At 34.4% G+C, this 16,331-nt stretch overlaps 1 protein-coding gene across 4 annotated transcripts in view; it reads right to left on the reverse strand.

The window, feature by feature from the left end:
* Positions 1-3,770: 3,770 nt before the first annotated feature.
* The window catches only part of LOC107764229 (small ribosomal subunit protein uS2), a 160,230-nt gene continuing 147,669 nt past the window's right edge, over positions 3,771-16,331 (reverse strand). Inside the window, exons 1-5 of one of the 4 annotated variants that reach the window (XM_016591623.2) lie at positions 6,181-6,431; positions 5,315-5,577; positions 5,037-5,234; positions 4,650-4,839; positions 3,771-4,321 (exon numbers count right to left, since the gene is read on the reverse strand). In XM_016591623.2, coding sequence (XP_016447109.2) covers positions 4,293-4,321; positions 4,650-4,839; positions 5,037-5,234; positions 5,315-5,577; positions 6,181-6,313 — 813 coding nt within the window. In that variant the 5' untranslated portion in view covers positions 6,314-6,431 and the 3' untranslated portion in view covers positions 3,771-4,292. Of the gene's footprint in view, positions 4,322-4,649; positions 4,840-5,036; positions 5,235-5,314; positions 5,578-6,180; positions 6,432-16,331 lie in introns of those variants that run through there. The other 3 variants (XM_075244595.1, XR_012705275.1, XM_075244594.1) reach the window with 3 other exon arrangements.

Consider the following 16,331-nt stretch of genomic DNA (forward strand, 5'->3'; position numbering starts at 1 on the left):
AGCCAGAAGATAAAATTGGTAACTTTTCTACAATGCATTTTTGGACAGAAATATTCTTTGTAATACAAAGATATTCCACGTTCATTTCATCTATTGTCTCAACATGATACCCATTTCGGCGGATATCTATAAAACTCAACAAGTTTCTTCGGGACTTGGAGGAGAACAATGCATTGTCGATAATAAGTTTTGTTCCCTTAGGCAGAAATATAATGGCTCTTCCGGAGCCTTCAATCAAACTTATATTACCAGAAATTGTTGAAACATTTGCTTTTTTATTATACAAATAAGAAAAGTATTTTTGATCCTTGAATATGGCATGGGTTGTTCCACTATCAATTACACAAATATCTTCATGATTAGTCTTTGATCCAAACATAATTTGAGGATTATCCATATTCTTTAAAATGCATAAATAAAATATATTATAGTAAATATTATTATCAAAGCATAACTTTTATTTATGTACAACAATTGCATAATCATACTATCTACTACAAACAATCAAAATTAAAGTATTTATATTTTTACAGATTCACTACCGATCACATGACTTGTTTCTCCTTCTGGGAGTGCAAAGTAATCAGTTACATCCAAATACATGAAGTCTAAATTATCTTCAGAAATAAAATTTGCTTCAACATTTTTCTCTGTCTTCTTTAGGGAGGCTTGATACAACTCAACTAGGTGCTTTGGCGTACGACATGTACATGATCAGTGCCCTTTTTCCTCCACATCTATAACATGCATTTTCTGACTTTGCTGCTTGCACCGTTTCATGCTTTTGTTCATTCCTTTTCCACTGCTGGTGGTGAGGAGGGTTCTTTGGTGCATTATTATTACCACGATTAGAGTTTCCTCCCCGACCACGGCCATGACCACGACTGGGGCCACGTCCTCTTCCACGCTTAGCTTGGTGGAAGTTCGTCTCATTCACTTCAGGGAATGGACAAGAACCAGTAGGTCGGCTTTCATGGTTTTTCATTAATAGCCCATTATGTTGCTCGGCTACAAGAAGATGTGAGATAAGTTCAGAATACTTTTTGAATCCCATCTCTCGATATTGCTGCTGCAGGAGCATATTCGAGGCATGAAAAGTGGTGAAAGTTTTTTCCAACATATCATGATCAGTAATATTGTCACCACATAGTTTCAATTGGAAAATAATTCTGAACATAGCAGAATTATACTCACTGATAGATTTAAAATCTTGTAGCCTTAGATGAGTCCAATCATAACATGTCTGTGGAAGAACGACCATCTTCAGGTGGTCATATCTATCTTTTAAATTATTGCACAGTATGACTGGATCTTTAACAGTAAGATATTCCATTTTCAAGCCCTCATCAAGGTGATGGCGTAAGAATATCATTGCTTTGGCACGGTCTTTATTTTGATGCCTGATTTTTATCTTTGATGGTGTCTGCTAGACCCATCGCATCAAGATGAATTTCAGCATCAAACACCCAAGACATGTAACTTTTGCCTGATATATCCAGGGCTACAAACTCAAGTTTAGAAAGATTTGACATTATTTAGAAAAAGAAAGTTCGTACCTCTGATACTTTTAAAGTATTTTCTCGAGATGGCAGAGTCCCGTGCTGATAACGTGTTATAAAATAAAGACAGTAAAGTAAAGACAAATATAGAGAGAAACTGATATATTATTCAAATTTCAAACTTATGTACATAATGAACTGAATTCTCCTTTATTTATAGAAGAAAGGAAGCTGCTGTGTAAGTTGCTACTGCAAGCTGCTTGTAAGTTGCTGCTGCAAGCTGCTGTGTAAGCTGCTACTCTAAGTTGTTGTGCCAGATATATATAATCTTCTACCATGGGTAATATTTATCCATAACGGAGTACCGAAAGGATAAGCTTCTTCATGATGCTTATTTCCAATAGAGTACTAAATAGATAAACATATTTACGGTGGAGTCTCATATGGATAAGTTTCTTCAGGAAGCTTATTTACAACGGAGTATTAAATGAACATCCATAATATAATGTATTTATAACATTCCTATCATTCTTACCTGTCGGCCTGGAACAAATCAGGAAAAAACCCACTTACCCAGAGATTGACTAATTAATAATTTTCTTTCTTTCTATACAATATATGAAACTTATTTATCAAATTTGTCCAAATATACACCCTAAATAAATTTTTGTTACAAATTATATATCAAATATCCTTCCAGCTGTGGGCCTTTTTAATTAGACGCGTGATTCAAGCAGCAAAATAATTTTAAGTTACAAAATAGATACGCTTCAATGTACAAACAATATAATACACAATTGACACCGATTTTTCTGCAGTATCTACCTCTATCGAAGATTTTTTTCTGCTTCTACATCAAAAACGCAATAAATTCAAAACAAAATTCTTATAGAAAACACTGGTTGCAGTTCAATGTGAAGTGTGATTAATCAGTTCTGAAAATATAGTAGATTTCTATACAATTTGACGATAATAAATTATTTTTCCAAGTTTGAAATTGTTTCAACAATTGAATCTCAATGACAACATTTGCGATTATGCTTCAACACAATGGTCACTGTATGATTTGTATATATTTTGTATGTGGTGTCTTCAATCTGAAATTCAGCCAAAATCAAGTCTAATCTTCACCAAACACCCTCAAAATTGAGATATAAACTCCAAAGAATATTCCCAATTGTTTGTAACAACACTCAATCCAAACAAATAATAGTTTTTGAAAAAACAAATTCGAATTCAAAGTTTCGAAACTTTTTAATGGTGAGTCAGACACCTTCAAAATTTATTGATTGACAATTTCAATTCGAACACCAATTATGCAACATAAAAGGAATCTGTTAAGTTAAAACTCTATAGTAAAACGATTGAAATTCATAGATGAATTCTAATAAAACTCTATACAACATGAAATGATAAAAAACAGAGAACATCAAAGGAAGAAAAAATGGGAAAAGAATAGAGAAGAAGAGATAGAGAAAAGTATTTTTGTCATTAAAGCATTTCCTTACAACAATTTTTGGCTCCTGCCGACGTAAGAGAAAAACGAAAACTAATTTTCGATAACGAAATAAGAGAATTAAAAAGAGTTAAAAGAGAAATATACGAGATGCCAAAAAATAAAACTTGAATCCAAGTTCAAAAGGATTTGAGAAGACAAAGAAGAAGTAGAATAAGACGAGGAAAATGGTGAAATTCAACTCCTCATTGCAGCAAATGACCTTTTGCAACTTATCAGTCTCTCACGCCTGCTAAGTCAAACAGTGTTCACTGCTATTGTCTGAGAAACAAACGACCTAAATGCACGTTCCGTTTTTAAACTGATTGTTCTGGTTATTTTGGACATTTCTGGACTATCTTTTTCCAATTAAAATCTGTATCCCACAAAGCACATAAAATGTAATGAAAAGCATGGATCTTTCACATATATAGAAGTAAGAAAAATTTACAAAAAGAAGAAAAAACATAGGGTAGTACTCAAAATTATTCTTTTCTTAATACCATTAATAATATCAGTTTCCAAACTGGGTTCCGCGAATTGAACTAACTCATTGCTTTGGAAAGGCCAAAGACCCCTTAGAACAGAGATTTGAAAAGTTGGATTACAGTGCTCAAGTTAACAAGCTCCAAGAGCACTCAACCATCAAAAGGTCAATTACTAGAACTAGCAATGGAGGTTAGGTTAACCGACTCAAAAGTTTACACCTGCACAGTTTGTATAATACCAAAAAGACAATCATAGCTATAAAGCGTAATAAGCTTGACTTACATTTTGCTTGACCAAGTTTCTCATTCTTCTAGTAAAATGTAGTATGTTTCTCATGCAGTCATGGAACCCAAAACTCTAATTTTCAAATTAAAAAAATCAATGCCCGAGATCAAAGAAACCCTCCTAAAGAGAATTTGGTTAACCATTTTGGAATAATGCAGTAATAATTCCGATGGGCGTTGAATATTTTCCACACAGCAACCAAATTTGACAGTTTCCACCTCTTGATAACAAAACCACTTCGAAATTCTCCAAAAAGCCGTGCTAGCAATGATTAAATAATTCAGTACATCCACAGAAAATCCTTTAACTGTGCCATGAACAAAACTATTTTTGTAGAACTCACAATGTCTACTCTTTATCCACAAGGGATGAAGAGCTTCCTAAAGGAAACAGGTTCATTCCCAGCCTGTGGCGCCAGCAGTTGGGGCGGCATCTGACACAGGAACTGGAACAGGTGCAGCTGCAGTGTCCCAGCCTCCTCCCTCAGCCACTGCAATTTTTCCAAATAAAAGAATGTAAAGTTACTAGTGCTGCCAGCCTCCTCCCTCAGCCACTGCAATTCATCAAAAGAAAAGAATGTAAAGTTGTTAGTGCCGCCAAATTTGGCTAAACAATAGACAAATAAAAAACTCGAAATCGTCAGACGATTGCAGAAGAGGTTCAACTATAGTCCAAGAGAAAAAAGAGACTAGCAAACCACCATCCACTAAGACAATCTCAGAGCTACCAACTAGTATCAAATTTCTTAGCAGAAAATATGACAATAACCTTAGCGATATAAAAGGGAGATAAAAGAACTATATAGAGTGACTAATTTGGCAGCTGCTCTGTCATATGTCAATATCCAGAGCTAATTTCATGAAACAGTGTAACAAACTAACCTCCTTCACCAGACCAACCACTAGCAACTACTGGACCAGAAGGTGCAGCATCTCCAGTCCACTGGGCCTCAGGGATTTGGCTACTAGACCAGTCACCACCAGCAGAGTAGTCTGCATAATCGATTGCAGGGGCTTCCTCTTCTTGTTGCTCCTTAGCCTCTTCAGGCTCTCTGTAAAAGAAGAGATCGACCTGCAACAATGGAAATGAACACACACAAATGAAAAACCGATATTCACAGCAAAAAAAGGCAATAATTTATTATTAAATTTCAGTTGTACCAATTGCAAAATGGAGCAATGAGCTATTTATTAAACTCGAGAGGAGCATTAAACCAACCACGGCAAAATGAAAAAGATGGAATTAGAGCTTAAAGATATAGTCTTTACCATGACATCCCATTTATGTCCTTGGTTAATGGAACCACGCATCTGCAGTACCATCCTCGCTAAGAGCCAGAAAAGAACACCAATACTATGCTTTCCTTTGTTATTCGCAGGGATACCAATGTCAACATAGCGCATTGGAGAGTCAGTGTCACAGAAAGCAATAGTTGGGATGTTCCCAAGCGCAGCCTCTTTGATTGGCTGCAAAGTATTCAAACAGGTAATAAATCATTGGAAGGCTTAAGAAAGAGATGATGAGTATCAGGAAAATATGTAAAAACCTGATGATCGGTTCTTGGATCAGTGAGAATCAGGAGTCTTGGCTCACTGTATGAGGTCTGAAGCTGGTTGGTAAACGTTCCAGGGGTATGACGTCCAGCAATTGCATTTGCACCAGTATATTGCGCAAACTTCAAGACAGCTCTCTGCCCATACGGCCTGGCAGATTGCACAATTATATCCTTAGGATTCTCAATAGCAACAATTACCCTGGCAGCCATTTGAAGCTTTTCCCATGTCTTTCCGAGGTTAATGATGTAGATACCTAAGAATACAAATAGATAGGTCAAGATAAGCAGAGAGTAGTACTTGAAAATTAGACCAAACAAAAGCCACACCGAAGATATATTTTGGGAAAGTAGTCAAGAACAGAGGATGAAACATAGCAGGTAAAACTATCACAATGAAATAAATGATTCTATGTCAACTAAGTAATTTATATGCATCATCTTTAGACATTAAAAATCAGAACATTGAAAAGATCATCTAGTAGAGTAATCAGCAGTTCCAAATAGAGAAAGCTAGCACAACCTGCCGCACATTGGACCTAGTCTTAGCAATTTAAAGATGATTCTTTTTATTCAATGCATGAGCTCTCAGGTTCAAATCCTAGCAAAGATGAACCTGTTGGAATAGTCTAACTGCATGCAAGCAAAAAATCAAATATAAATTTGACTAACGAATTAATTTACGGACTATATTTGATTGATTGAAATCTAACAGTTCGATAAAAGTGCATCACAATAAGCATTTGCAAATTTGTGCATAAAATCGTGGTATTCACTGCTAATATATAATGTTTCATCATCATGAAATGAGCATATATTGAAAGAAATGAGACAAGTAGTAACATTTTAAGAGTATATACCGTCGTTGCGGCGCTTGAAGACGTAACGTTCCATTTGGAAGTCACAATTCTTAGTTCCGAGGTGGACTTCGGCAGCCAACATCATCTGTATGTCGGCTTCTTTTGTCGACATTGTTCTTCCTTCCGCCGCCATAGTTGTGCTCTGTTTCTTCCCCTTCGCTTAGTCTGCTGCTACTAGGGTTTTTGCTTGCGGCAGATCGAAACTATCACCAGTGCATCTAAAACCCCTTTTTGAATGGAAAAGGTGGCTATAAAACGTGGAAATGATACTTTAAATATGGCGTTTAAAATATATTTCTGAATTTTAAATTAGCAGTCATAAATTTAGGATGTTTATAGTCCTAAATTTCAAGTTAGAAGCTCACAAATTTAATACATTAAATTCTGAATTTCAAATTAGCAGCTCAATTTTATTTTTAATACTGAAGTTTGGATGAATTGACTAGTGTTTAAATATATTATAAATAGTGAATATTTCAAGTAGTTAAAAGTTGTTAGTGCACTTCCTCCCTATAAAACATTGAGAAAACTACCCTGTATAGCTCCTAAAATTTTTAAAAACCCATATTTTCCCCCTAGACCCGAAATGTCCCTCCGGCCCAAACATATTACATCTAATGGCCCATAATCCATAATACACTGACCCGCCTCTTAACTCATTTTTCTATTGCACTCGGCTCTCAATGCACTGACCCGCCTCTCGAAACACCATTTCTTCTCAAACACAGCTTCTCCATGTTTACTCTTGCTCTCGATGTAAGTCAAAATTTTAGTAGGTTTTCCGATTTTTGTTCATAGTCGACTCTATAATGGAGAAAAAGAAGTCTTTGAAGAAAAATAGGAAGTTGAGGGCATCTCCACATTCTATGAAATTAGCTGGTAAATTAGTGAAATATAACCCTAGTTTTATTAGGAATGATGATACGATTTTGAAGATTTACCAGAATTTGGGTGCGATTTGGGGCATGCAACCCCTCAATCTGTTGAAGCAAGGCAAAATACCCCTATTGAAGGAATGCAAAGTACCCCTGTTGATAGAAGAACTCGTTCACATAGCGGGACTCCCAACGATAGAGTAACGAGGTCACAAACTGCTCAGCGAGTAGTTGTTGAAAAAGGCACAAGTTCAAAAAGAAAGATCAAAATGGTGGGAAAGGATGTTGTGAAGGATAAGGGTAAAGGTTCTAAAAGGAAGTCTAAAACAGATGGGGATGATGTTCCATCAAAAAAGAGAAAAGTTCATGTTGATCAAAAATATCCTAGCTCATCTGATTTGAAGGTATTTTCTAATGATATAACTCTGACTTGTGTGTGCTTAGTTTATTTTAGTATGTAGAAAATTTATCCAATATAGTAGTTATGTTCCAGATTTGAATATAAAATGTATCATTCTTTTTCATATTGCATATAATTTGTATCAAGTCAATAAGTAATATGCAATTTGTATATAAAGTGTATCATCTATCCACAAAGTGTATAAGTAATGTTTAAAGTACGTATTTGTGATTGTTATGAAGCTTATATATATTTATATTTTTGTGTTGTCTGCAGCTTTGGGATTACTATGTTTCTTTGAGTGATCATTATAGTACTCGTATCAGTGTGCATACAAACTGCAGTATAGTGAAACATTTGAAAGATACTTTAGATGATCAGCAGATTGAGATGTTTAGAAGAACATGTTTTGGTTATTTTGTGAACTTGCCCGAATTTTTTATACAGAACCAACTTATCCATTCACTATTGCTTAGGGAAGTGGTGTCACCTAAAGATGATGAGTTATGGATTAAAGTGAATAGCACCAAGTTGCGCTTTGAACTTGCAGAGTTTTGTATTATCACAGGTTTAAAGTCTAATGGTGATCCCAATAAGGATTATGAATCTGTCAAGTCGAGTTGGTTGATGGAATTGTACTTTCCAAGCATGTCGAAAGTGTCTAAGAAATTATTAAGTGACTGTTTCTTAAAAAAGATGTGGAAATCTGATGAGGACGCATTAAAGATTGCAGTATTATATTTCATTCACAGTTTTCTATTTTCTATTACGAATGATGATTTGATAACAAAGAATGATTTTCTGTTGGTCGAATCTGGTGATTTTGAGACTTTTCCTTGGGAAAAAGTAGTTTTTAATGCTACATTGGAGTCAATGAAGGATAAGGTTCGTAACAGGAGAAAGATGTACCGATATGGTGGTTTGCCTTTGGCATTCCAGTGTTGGTTTTATGAATGCTGCCCCTATACTCACAAAAACCTCGCTTACCGGATTGGAGATCTTCTGCCACGCATATAAACTGGACTGTAAAGAAGAAGGTGACCTTCAAGAGGTTGAGAAAATAATTTTTTCTTTTAAGTCAAGAGCAGGTAAAAAAGTATTTTTATTTAGTTTACAACATTTTGTAGCAATACATATGAATCTACTTTTGATACATAAATTATGCATTTCTGATACATAAATTATATATTTCTAATACATAATATTAATTAACTGTATGATGTGTAGTTTCTACAAGTAATATATTGGTTGTCTTTTATTTTTTAAAAATTTCATGATTGCTAAGTTTTTTTTTTTTGGTAGTTGGTGTTTGGTAATATTGCCCCAACAAATGTTGAACAAACAAGGCTTGAATTGCATGATTTTGTCCCTGTGTTTGAAGATCAAAATGCTGAAGTTAATCCAAGATATGATGTTGATGATTTCAACACTCAACCTAAAAAAAATACTAAGAAGCATCCCAAAAATAAGCTGGAATCATAACCTATTAACAATGAGAATACGGATCCACAGCCCAGTAACTTGAGTTCAAGCGAGAATGAGCTGAAACTTCTGAGAAGTGAAATCAACACGGTACAGTTCTATTTTGACTTTGAGCAGTTCTGACAACTTAATTGATATTCGGTTTAACTTTTTCTTTTATAGGTAAACGACAAGGTTTCATCTTTGGAGCAGTTGATGATTACCTCATTTGAAAAAGTTTTTAAAGCTCTAGGTGAACACGATGCTTCAAAGGTTTTCTTATGACTATGCTTATTTGTTATTTTTACCTGTTACTATAATTTTTACTACTTTTTGTATATTTTTTTTGAACAGAGTAATAGAAAAGAGGACGACCATCATGATAGTCATGGCCATTATGATACTGGTGATATTCATAAAGATTATTTTAGCGATAAGGAAGTTGCAAAGAATAATTTTGATAGTGAGGAAGTTATGGAGAGAAATATTGGCAGTGAGGAAGTTGTAAAGAAAAATGTTGACACTGAGGTAAGTCTAGAGCAAACTGTTATTGTTATGGAGAGTGTGGTAAAAGTAGTGAAGGAGTTGGTGATGACGAAGCCTTGATTGAGGATGCCGAGCCTAAAATCAATATAATCACCCAGAAGTTTTGTGACAAGTTGTTGGCGGAGGATTCTGTACAAGTTGTTGGTAAAAACAGTTGTGAGGAAGTTGGTGAGGACAATGGTTGGACTAGTGATGCTGAGACTCAAATAACTGCAATCACCCAAAAGTATTTCAATCAAAATATTGTACATGGTGATTGTTTAGGAGTGGATACAAATATTGCTACTATGCAGGAAGGATCGTATAGTTGTTGTTGATCATGACACACCTGAAATGATCCCTAGAGAAAGAAAACCAGCAGGGGTCATGAAGTCACCATTCATGAACAAATTTGACTCTGGTGGCACCATCCAAGTTGCTCAAGATAAGCCAACTAAGTCAAAGAAATCCATCTTGACAAATAAGTCCATCTTCACTATAAAGTGTCCCTTTCAGGGAAATGTTGACAATCTTGTTGATTTCAGAATATTGTGTAAGTGGAATACTTTCATCAATAGAGGCTTAAGGACCAATGCACCGTAAGTTTTATGTTTCAGTTTTTTCTTTTTCTTTTTATTTTATTTTATTTTATTTTTCGTGTTTCGTGTTATGAACCACATCTTTTTATCCTGATTCATCAGGGATGATATTTATACAGAGATTAGCAATAAGCAAAATAAATTTTTTGAATTTGGAGTTGATGATATTGGAGAGAAAAAATGGTTCTTCACATTTGCATATCCCGACCTACCCTTGTATGATTCAGTAAGTCAACGTTATAATGGTTCTTCATATTTTCAGCATATTGATGTTAATTTGTTAGCATAAATGCCATTTTTTTTCTTTTATCCATGTTGTAATTACATATAGATTATATTTGTAATAAAATGAGAAATGGGACTCGGTAACCCATGGATAGTAGGCGGAAGAAAGGACTAGAACAATAATGGCAATAGAAAATATAGTATCAACTTGGAAGAGTATCTTTTTATGTATATTTGCAGTATCTTCTGTAAAATGTATAATCGGTTTATATATAAAATATACATTTTAGTTTTCTCATACTGTAATTTTCTGACAATGTGTGTTTATTCTTCATATTTCAGCATATTGATATTATTTTTTACTATTTGAGAAAGAAAGGGAAGTACGGTGTTGATGTTCCAGTAAGATTCACAACTACCGACTGTTGGTTTAACTGCTTGATTTCGAATTTGTACAAGAAGTTTTTGGAGAAAAAGAGAGACATGAATTTGATTATTGAAACAGATCCAATTGTTGAGTATATACTTGGGTATTTTTTAAGATGTAATGTTCCTTGGTGTACTGTTGATGAAGTCCTTTTCCCTATAAATCTGTCTGATAAGTGGCACTGGATATTGGCGAGACTGTCATTCAAAGATCTACGCATTTATATATACGATTCCATGAGTGGCGCGCGGCAGAATAGTGCAGTTCGGAGATCAATTGAGCCATACTCAGTGTTGCTCCCATATTTCCTCCATCGTATTGGTTTTTGGGACACAAAGGAGAATCCTATGGGAATCCCCACCATTGATTCTTTTGAGATTCATGTCATTGATGGGTTGCCAACGCAAGATAACACGTAAATTATTATTGAATATTTCTGATTATTATTTATTTTTTTGTACATGAATTCCTATTTGGATATTATACTAACTTATTCGTTTATGTGCGATCTTGTATGTAGTGACTGTGGTGTTTATGTTGCTGCATTTGCCGAGTACATCATTCAAGGCAGTAGAATTCCTGAAGCTATTGATATTGATGGGATACGGAACCGATATGGTATATTGCTATGGGACTATGGAGTGAAGAAACAAAGAGCAAATGCACTTAGTGATGACGAGTCTACTGGTAGATTGAAGGATCTGGCCAAAAAGGATAACAAGAAAAAGGGCAAGTCGCATTTCGTTGTTGATGACAAGGATTTGAAGGATAACAAGAAAAAGGTCAAGTCACATTCCGTTATTGATGACAAGGCTTTGAAAGATAACAAGAAAAAGGGCAAGACGCGTGCCGTTGGTGATGACGAGACTTTGAAGGATATCAAGAAAAAGGGCAAGTTGAAGGGCAAGAAAAAGTAGTTTGGGATAGTTTAGCAGAAAATTCACATGTAGTTTTAAGATGAAGTAGTTTGGTTATGATATTGTCTTATGATTGGATATAGTTGCATACTTATATCACGTTTTATGCTTTTTGTTTGGGATGTTTTTGAACAATATGTTTGAAATACTAATGTTGAATATTACTTTTAATTGCGACTTGTTTGTTTTCAGTTAATAGTGAAATTATGTAAGTTTCAGATTTTGTGTAGTTTTAACTTTTTTACAGTTTTAGTTTTGTAATTTATACAGATAATTTGTTTCGACAAGTTTTGCAAATTTAGCTGGTGTTGCTAAGTTGTTATAGGAAGTTTTATGAATGAAGTTTAGGGGGCAGCTAAACTAAATATAAATTGTATAGCGACAGTCTATTTTGTATAATTTTGTAAAGTAAAAGTCCTTTTGTATATGTTTTGTATAGTGACATCTATTTTGTATATTTTTTGTATAGTGACATTTATTTTTGTATATTTTTGTATAGTGATATCTATTCTATTTTGTATATTTTTTGTATAGTGACAGTCATTTTTGTATATTTTTTGTATAGTGACATCTATTTTGTATATGTTTTGTATAGCGATAGTTTATTTTTTGTATTGGAATAAAATATTATATATAAATTATATAGTTACAGTCTATTTTGTATATTATTTTTTTGTATAAATATACAAATTCTATTTTGTATAATTTTTGTATAGTGATAGTTTTTTTGTATATTTTTTGTATAGTGACATCTATTTTGTATATGTTTTGTATAGCGACAGTTTATTTTTTTATTTTTTGTATAGGAATAAAATATTATATATAAATTGTATAGTTACAGTCTATTTTGTATATTATTTGTAAAGTGTTATTCTTTTTAGTATATATTTTGTATATTTTTATCTATTTTGTATAATGACATCCATAATAGTATTTGGAATAAAACTTCTACCAATACTTTCATTACGACAAAAAGTAGCATCTTTATTCATACATCAGAGAGAATCTGATTGTAAATCTCATTATTTTTTCATTATTCTAATTGTAACATTCACAAGGAAAAATGTTACAAAATACTAAATCATTGATGAACATCTACTAGTTGTCTTGAGCATTCCTGCATGTTCTTCTGTTGTGTCCTTGTTTTTCACACAGTCCACATGTAACTGTTTCAGTATACAGATATTCATAAAGTCCCTTGCATCGCGACTTCGTCGGTCTTCCTGATTTGCCCTTTACTCTTGGTGGTAGCACCACATTATCTAACACCTCTGTTGGAAGGTCCCATGTAGTTTCATCTGGAAATGTATTAACTGACACTTCATATGTCTTCTTGAATTATTGGTTGGTATAATAGGCAGAATAATATTTAGGTGCTTCTATGTGTGTGTAGTCCAATACTGCCATAGCATGTGGACAAGGAATCTCATCCACTTGAAATCGTTTACACGAGCATTCTTTTTTTTGCAAGCATACTATGTTCCGCCTTTGTTCAGCATCTATTACTACATATATATAATCGGTTGAAGGCCTCACCTAAATTTAAATAGATATCATTAGTAAAATAGGGATATGACAAGTATTAATGTATGAAGTAAGACATGATAAAAGAATATTTACCGTCATCTTCTGCGACAAATATCTATTTTCCTTCAGTACTTCGTTATATTTTTTTCCTAGGCCAGTAAATGTACTCATTGCAGTCATTCTATTTGTATTATTCCATTCCATAATCAAATTCATCATGTAATCTAGCAAACTCATGATTGGTAGCTCTCTTGCCTCTCTGTTTCTTGCATTTAGTGACTCGGCAATATTTGAAGTCATCACCATGGATCTATTAACAGTGGAATGCGCTATGGACCACTTTTCAAAACCAACTTGGAACAAGTAACCCCTTACCCTCTTATCAATGTTGTCCATATCTTGCATGAGGCGATTAAAATCTTCAATTTTATATGCTCTGGCCATTGCAAAAAATACTTCTCTCAGTCGGTCATGGTTCTTCTTGAACTGCTTCTTTATGTTATTCCAAAGATGAAAGATGCATACATAGTGAGATACCTCTGGATACACAATTGAAGCACCCCTAAATATGCCTGTATGATGATCGGATACGATGCACATCCTTTCTCTTTTCCCAAAAGCCTGTCTAAATATTTCAAAAAACCATTCCTAGGAAGCATCATTTTCAGAATCGACAACAACATATGTTAGTGGAAAAATTTTACCTGGTTAAGCAAATAAGAAAGCATCCACATGTTATTTTTGTTATACACGGATAAGAAATATCTATACCATATATAATTATTATACAAGTCTGCGACATATTCACCTGCCGCATTTTGTGCGCTAGCTGTTAACATTGTTCCCCTGTGTGATGATTTGAGGAATGTCCCGTCAACCACTACAATAGGGGAGCAGTATTTTCATCCTATGATTGATGCATTTAATGCGACAAAAACATACATAAAGCGTCCGTCCTCTGATTTATGTAACATTGTGACAGAACCAGGATTTGTCATATTTATCATATACAAGTGACCCAGCAGTTTACTATAAGATTCACGTTGTATCCCTCTTAGCAGTTCAAGAGCCCTTTCTTTTGTTCTATAAGCTTTTACGTAACTCATATTAATCCTATACTGTTGTTTCATGTTGCTCATGATGTCTGCTGGAGTGTATATTATTTTTGGATTGGCATATTTGTTGCTGTCACGACCCAATTTCACCTATAGGTCGTGATGGCGCCCAACACTACAGCTAGGCAAGCCAATTAATAAGTCAATCGTACACTGGTTAAACTTTTATTCTAAGAAAATAATAAAATACCAACTTCTACTAATGTGTGTGCCAAGACCCGGTGTCACAAGTGCATGAGCATCTAGTAGATTATACAAAACTCCAAATACTGTCTGAAATGAAATAGACAGAATATAAATATAAGAAGAGACACTGGTAGCTGCAGAACGACTCAGAAAGGTAGCTCACCACTATGCCTCGGGATGACGTGGGTATGTGATGATAGGTCCTCCACTAGTACCTGTCTCAGATTCTGCACAAAAAGTACAGCAAATGTAGTATAAGTACGTAAACAACGTGTACCCAGTAAGTATCAAACCTAATCTCGAAGTGGTAGAGACGAGATGACCGACTTTGACACTCACTATGGGTCAATAATAATAACTGAAATAAAACTAGGATATTTAAATCAACATGATTTACAGAATTCACAATAATTTATTTAATCAGCAGAATTAATCAAATTCCTTCAAATGTAACAATTCTCAATATATTAATTAAATTTCTTCAATTCAAATAGTTTCCAATTTATTAATTAAATCTCATTTACAGGAGTAATAATTAATTCCTAAACAAGCAAGAATAATAATTCATTAAATTTCAAGAATTTTTCAATTTATTAATTAGATTCACAAGCTGAAATAAATTATTAAAGTATCGTGTAATTATTATTATTAAGCACGATTTCTGCCGAGGACGTACGGCCCGATCCAGAGTGTCGTATACACTGTCGAGGGATGTGCGGCATGATCCATAGATGCATCTATCCTGCCGAGGCGTTCGGCCCGCTCCACAAAAAAGGAGGACATTTTCTTATGTGCCTCCGGAAGGAGAGTATATTTATTATAAGATAAATTTGGGAGGAGAACAATTTTTTTTAACAATTAATTGATTTAAATAAAAATTAAGCATATGAAAATTTCATATTTTTCTACTTTTCATAACAATTCACAATATATACATCAATTTTAATTCACACAAGTAATTCATGCTTTGAGTCTTAAACTACCCGGACTTTAGCATTAATATTAGCTACGCACGGACTCTCGTCACCTCGTGCGTACGTAGCCCCCGCAATTAGCAACAATTATTCAATTTAATCCCTATGGGGTAATTTTCCTCTCACAAGATTAGACAAGAGACTTACCTCGTCTTGCTCCAATTTAATCCACAATTTTGCCTTTTCCACGATTATCCAACTCTATCTGGCTCGAATCTAGCCAAAAATAATTCGATATAATCACTAAAAATTATAAAAAATAAATTCTATAAGGAAATGCTATATTTTTAATAAAAATTCCGAAATAAATTAAAAATTTGCCCGCGGGGCCCATATCTCGAAATCCGGAAAAAGTAATGAAATCCGATAACTCATTCAATTACGAGTCCAACCATACCAGTTTCACTCAAATCCGACTCCGAATCGATACCGAAATCTCAAAATTTTGTTTCTATGAGATTTCTAAACTTTTCCAAATTTCAATCTCAAAATATTAATTTAATTGTGAAAATAATGATATATTTATGTTCATAGACCAAATTCAAGTTAGAATCACTTACCCCAATGTCTTTTCCTTAAAAATCTATCAAAAATCGCCTCTGCTCAAGCTCCAATTTGTTAAAAATGGCGAATGGGACGAATGCCCTCTTTTTATAAAACTGCCCAGCAGCCTTCGGAACTGGTCCTCGAACTGGACCTCGATCGCGGCTTCGATCACAGGCTTAAGCCTGGACCTCGGTCATGGCCTCGATTAGGGCATCGAGGCTGGGCCTTCGATCATAGCCTCAATCATGGCATCGAGCTTGAGCCTTCGATTGTGACCCTTGATCTTGGGTCTCGATCCTGGCCCTCGAGCCTTGCCTTCGATCATGGCCCTCGAGCTGGACCTTCGATCATGGCCCTCAAGCTGGACCTTCGAT

The sequence above is a fragment of the Nicotiana tabacum genome, chromosome 22 (genome assembly GCF_000715075.1).
Source record: "Nicotiana tabacum cultivar K326 chromosome 22, ASM71507v2, whole genome shotgun sequence".
Lineage (NCBI taxonomy): Eukaryota > Viridiplantae > Streptophyta > Magnoliopsida > Solanales > Solanaceae > Nicotiana > Nicotiana tabacum.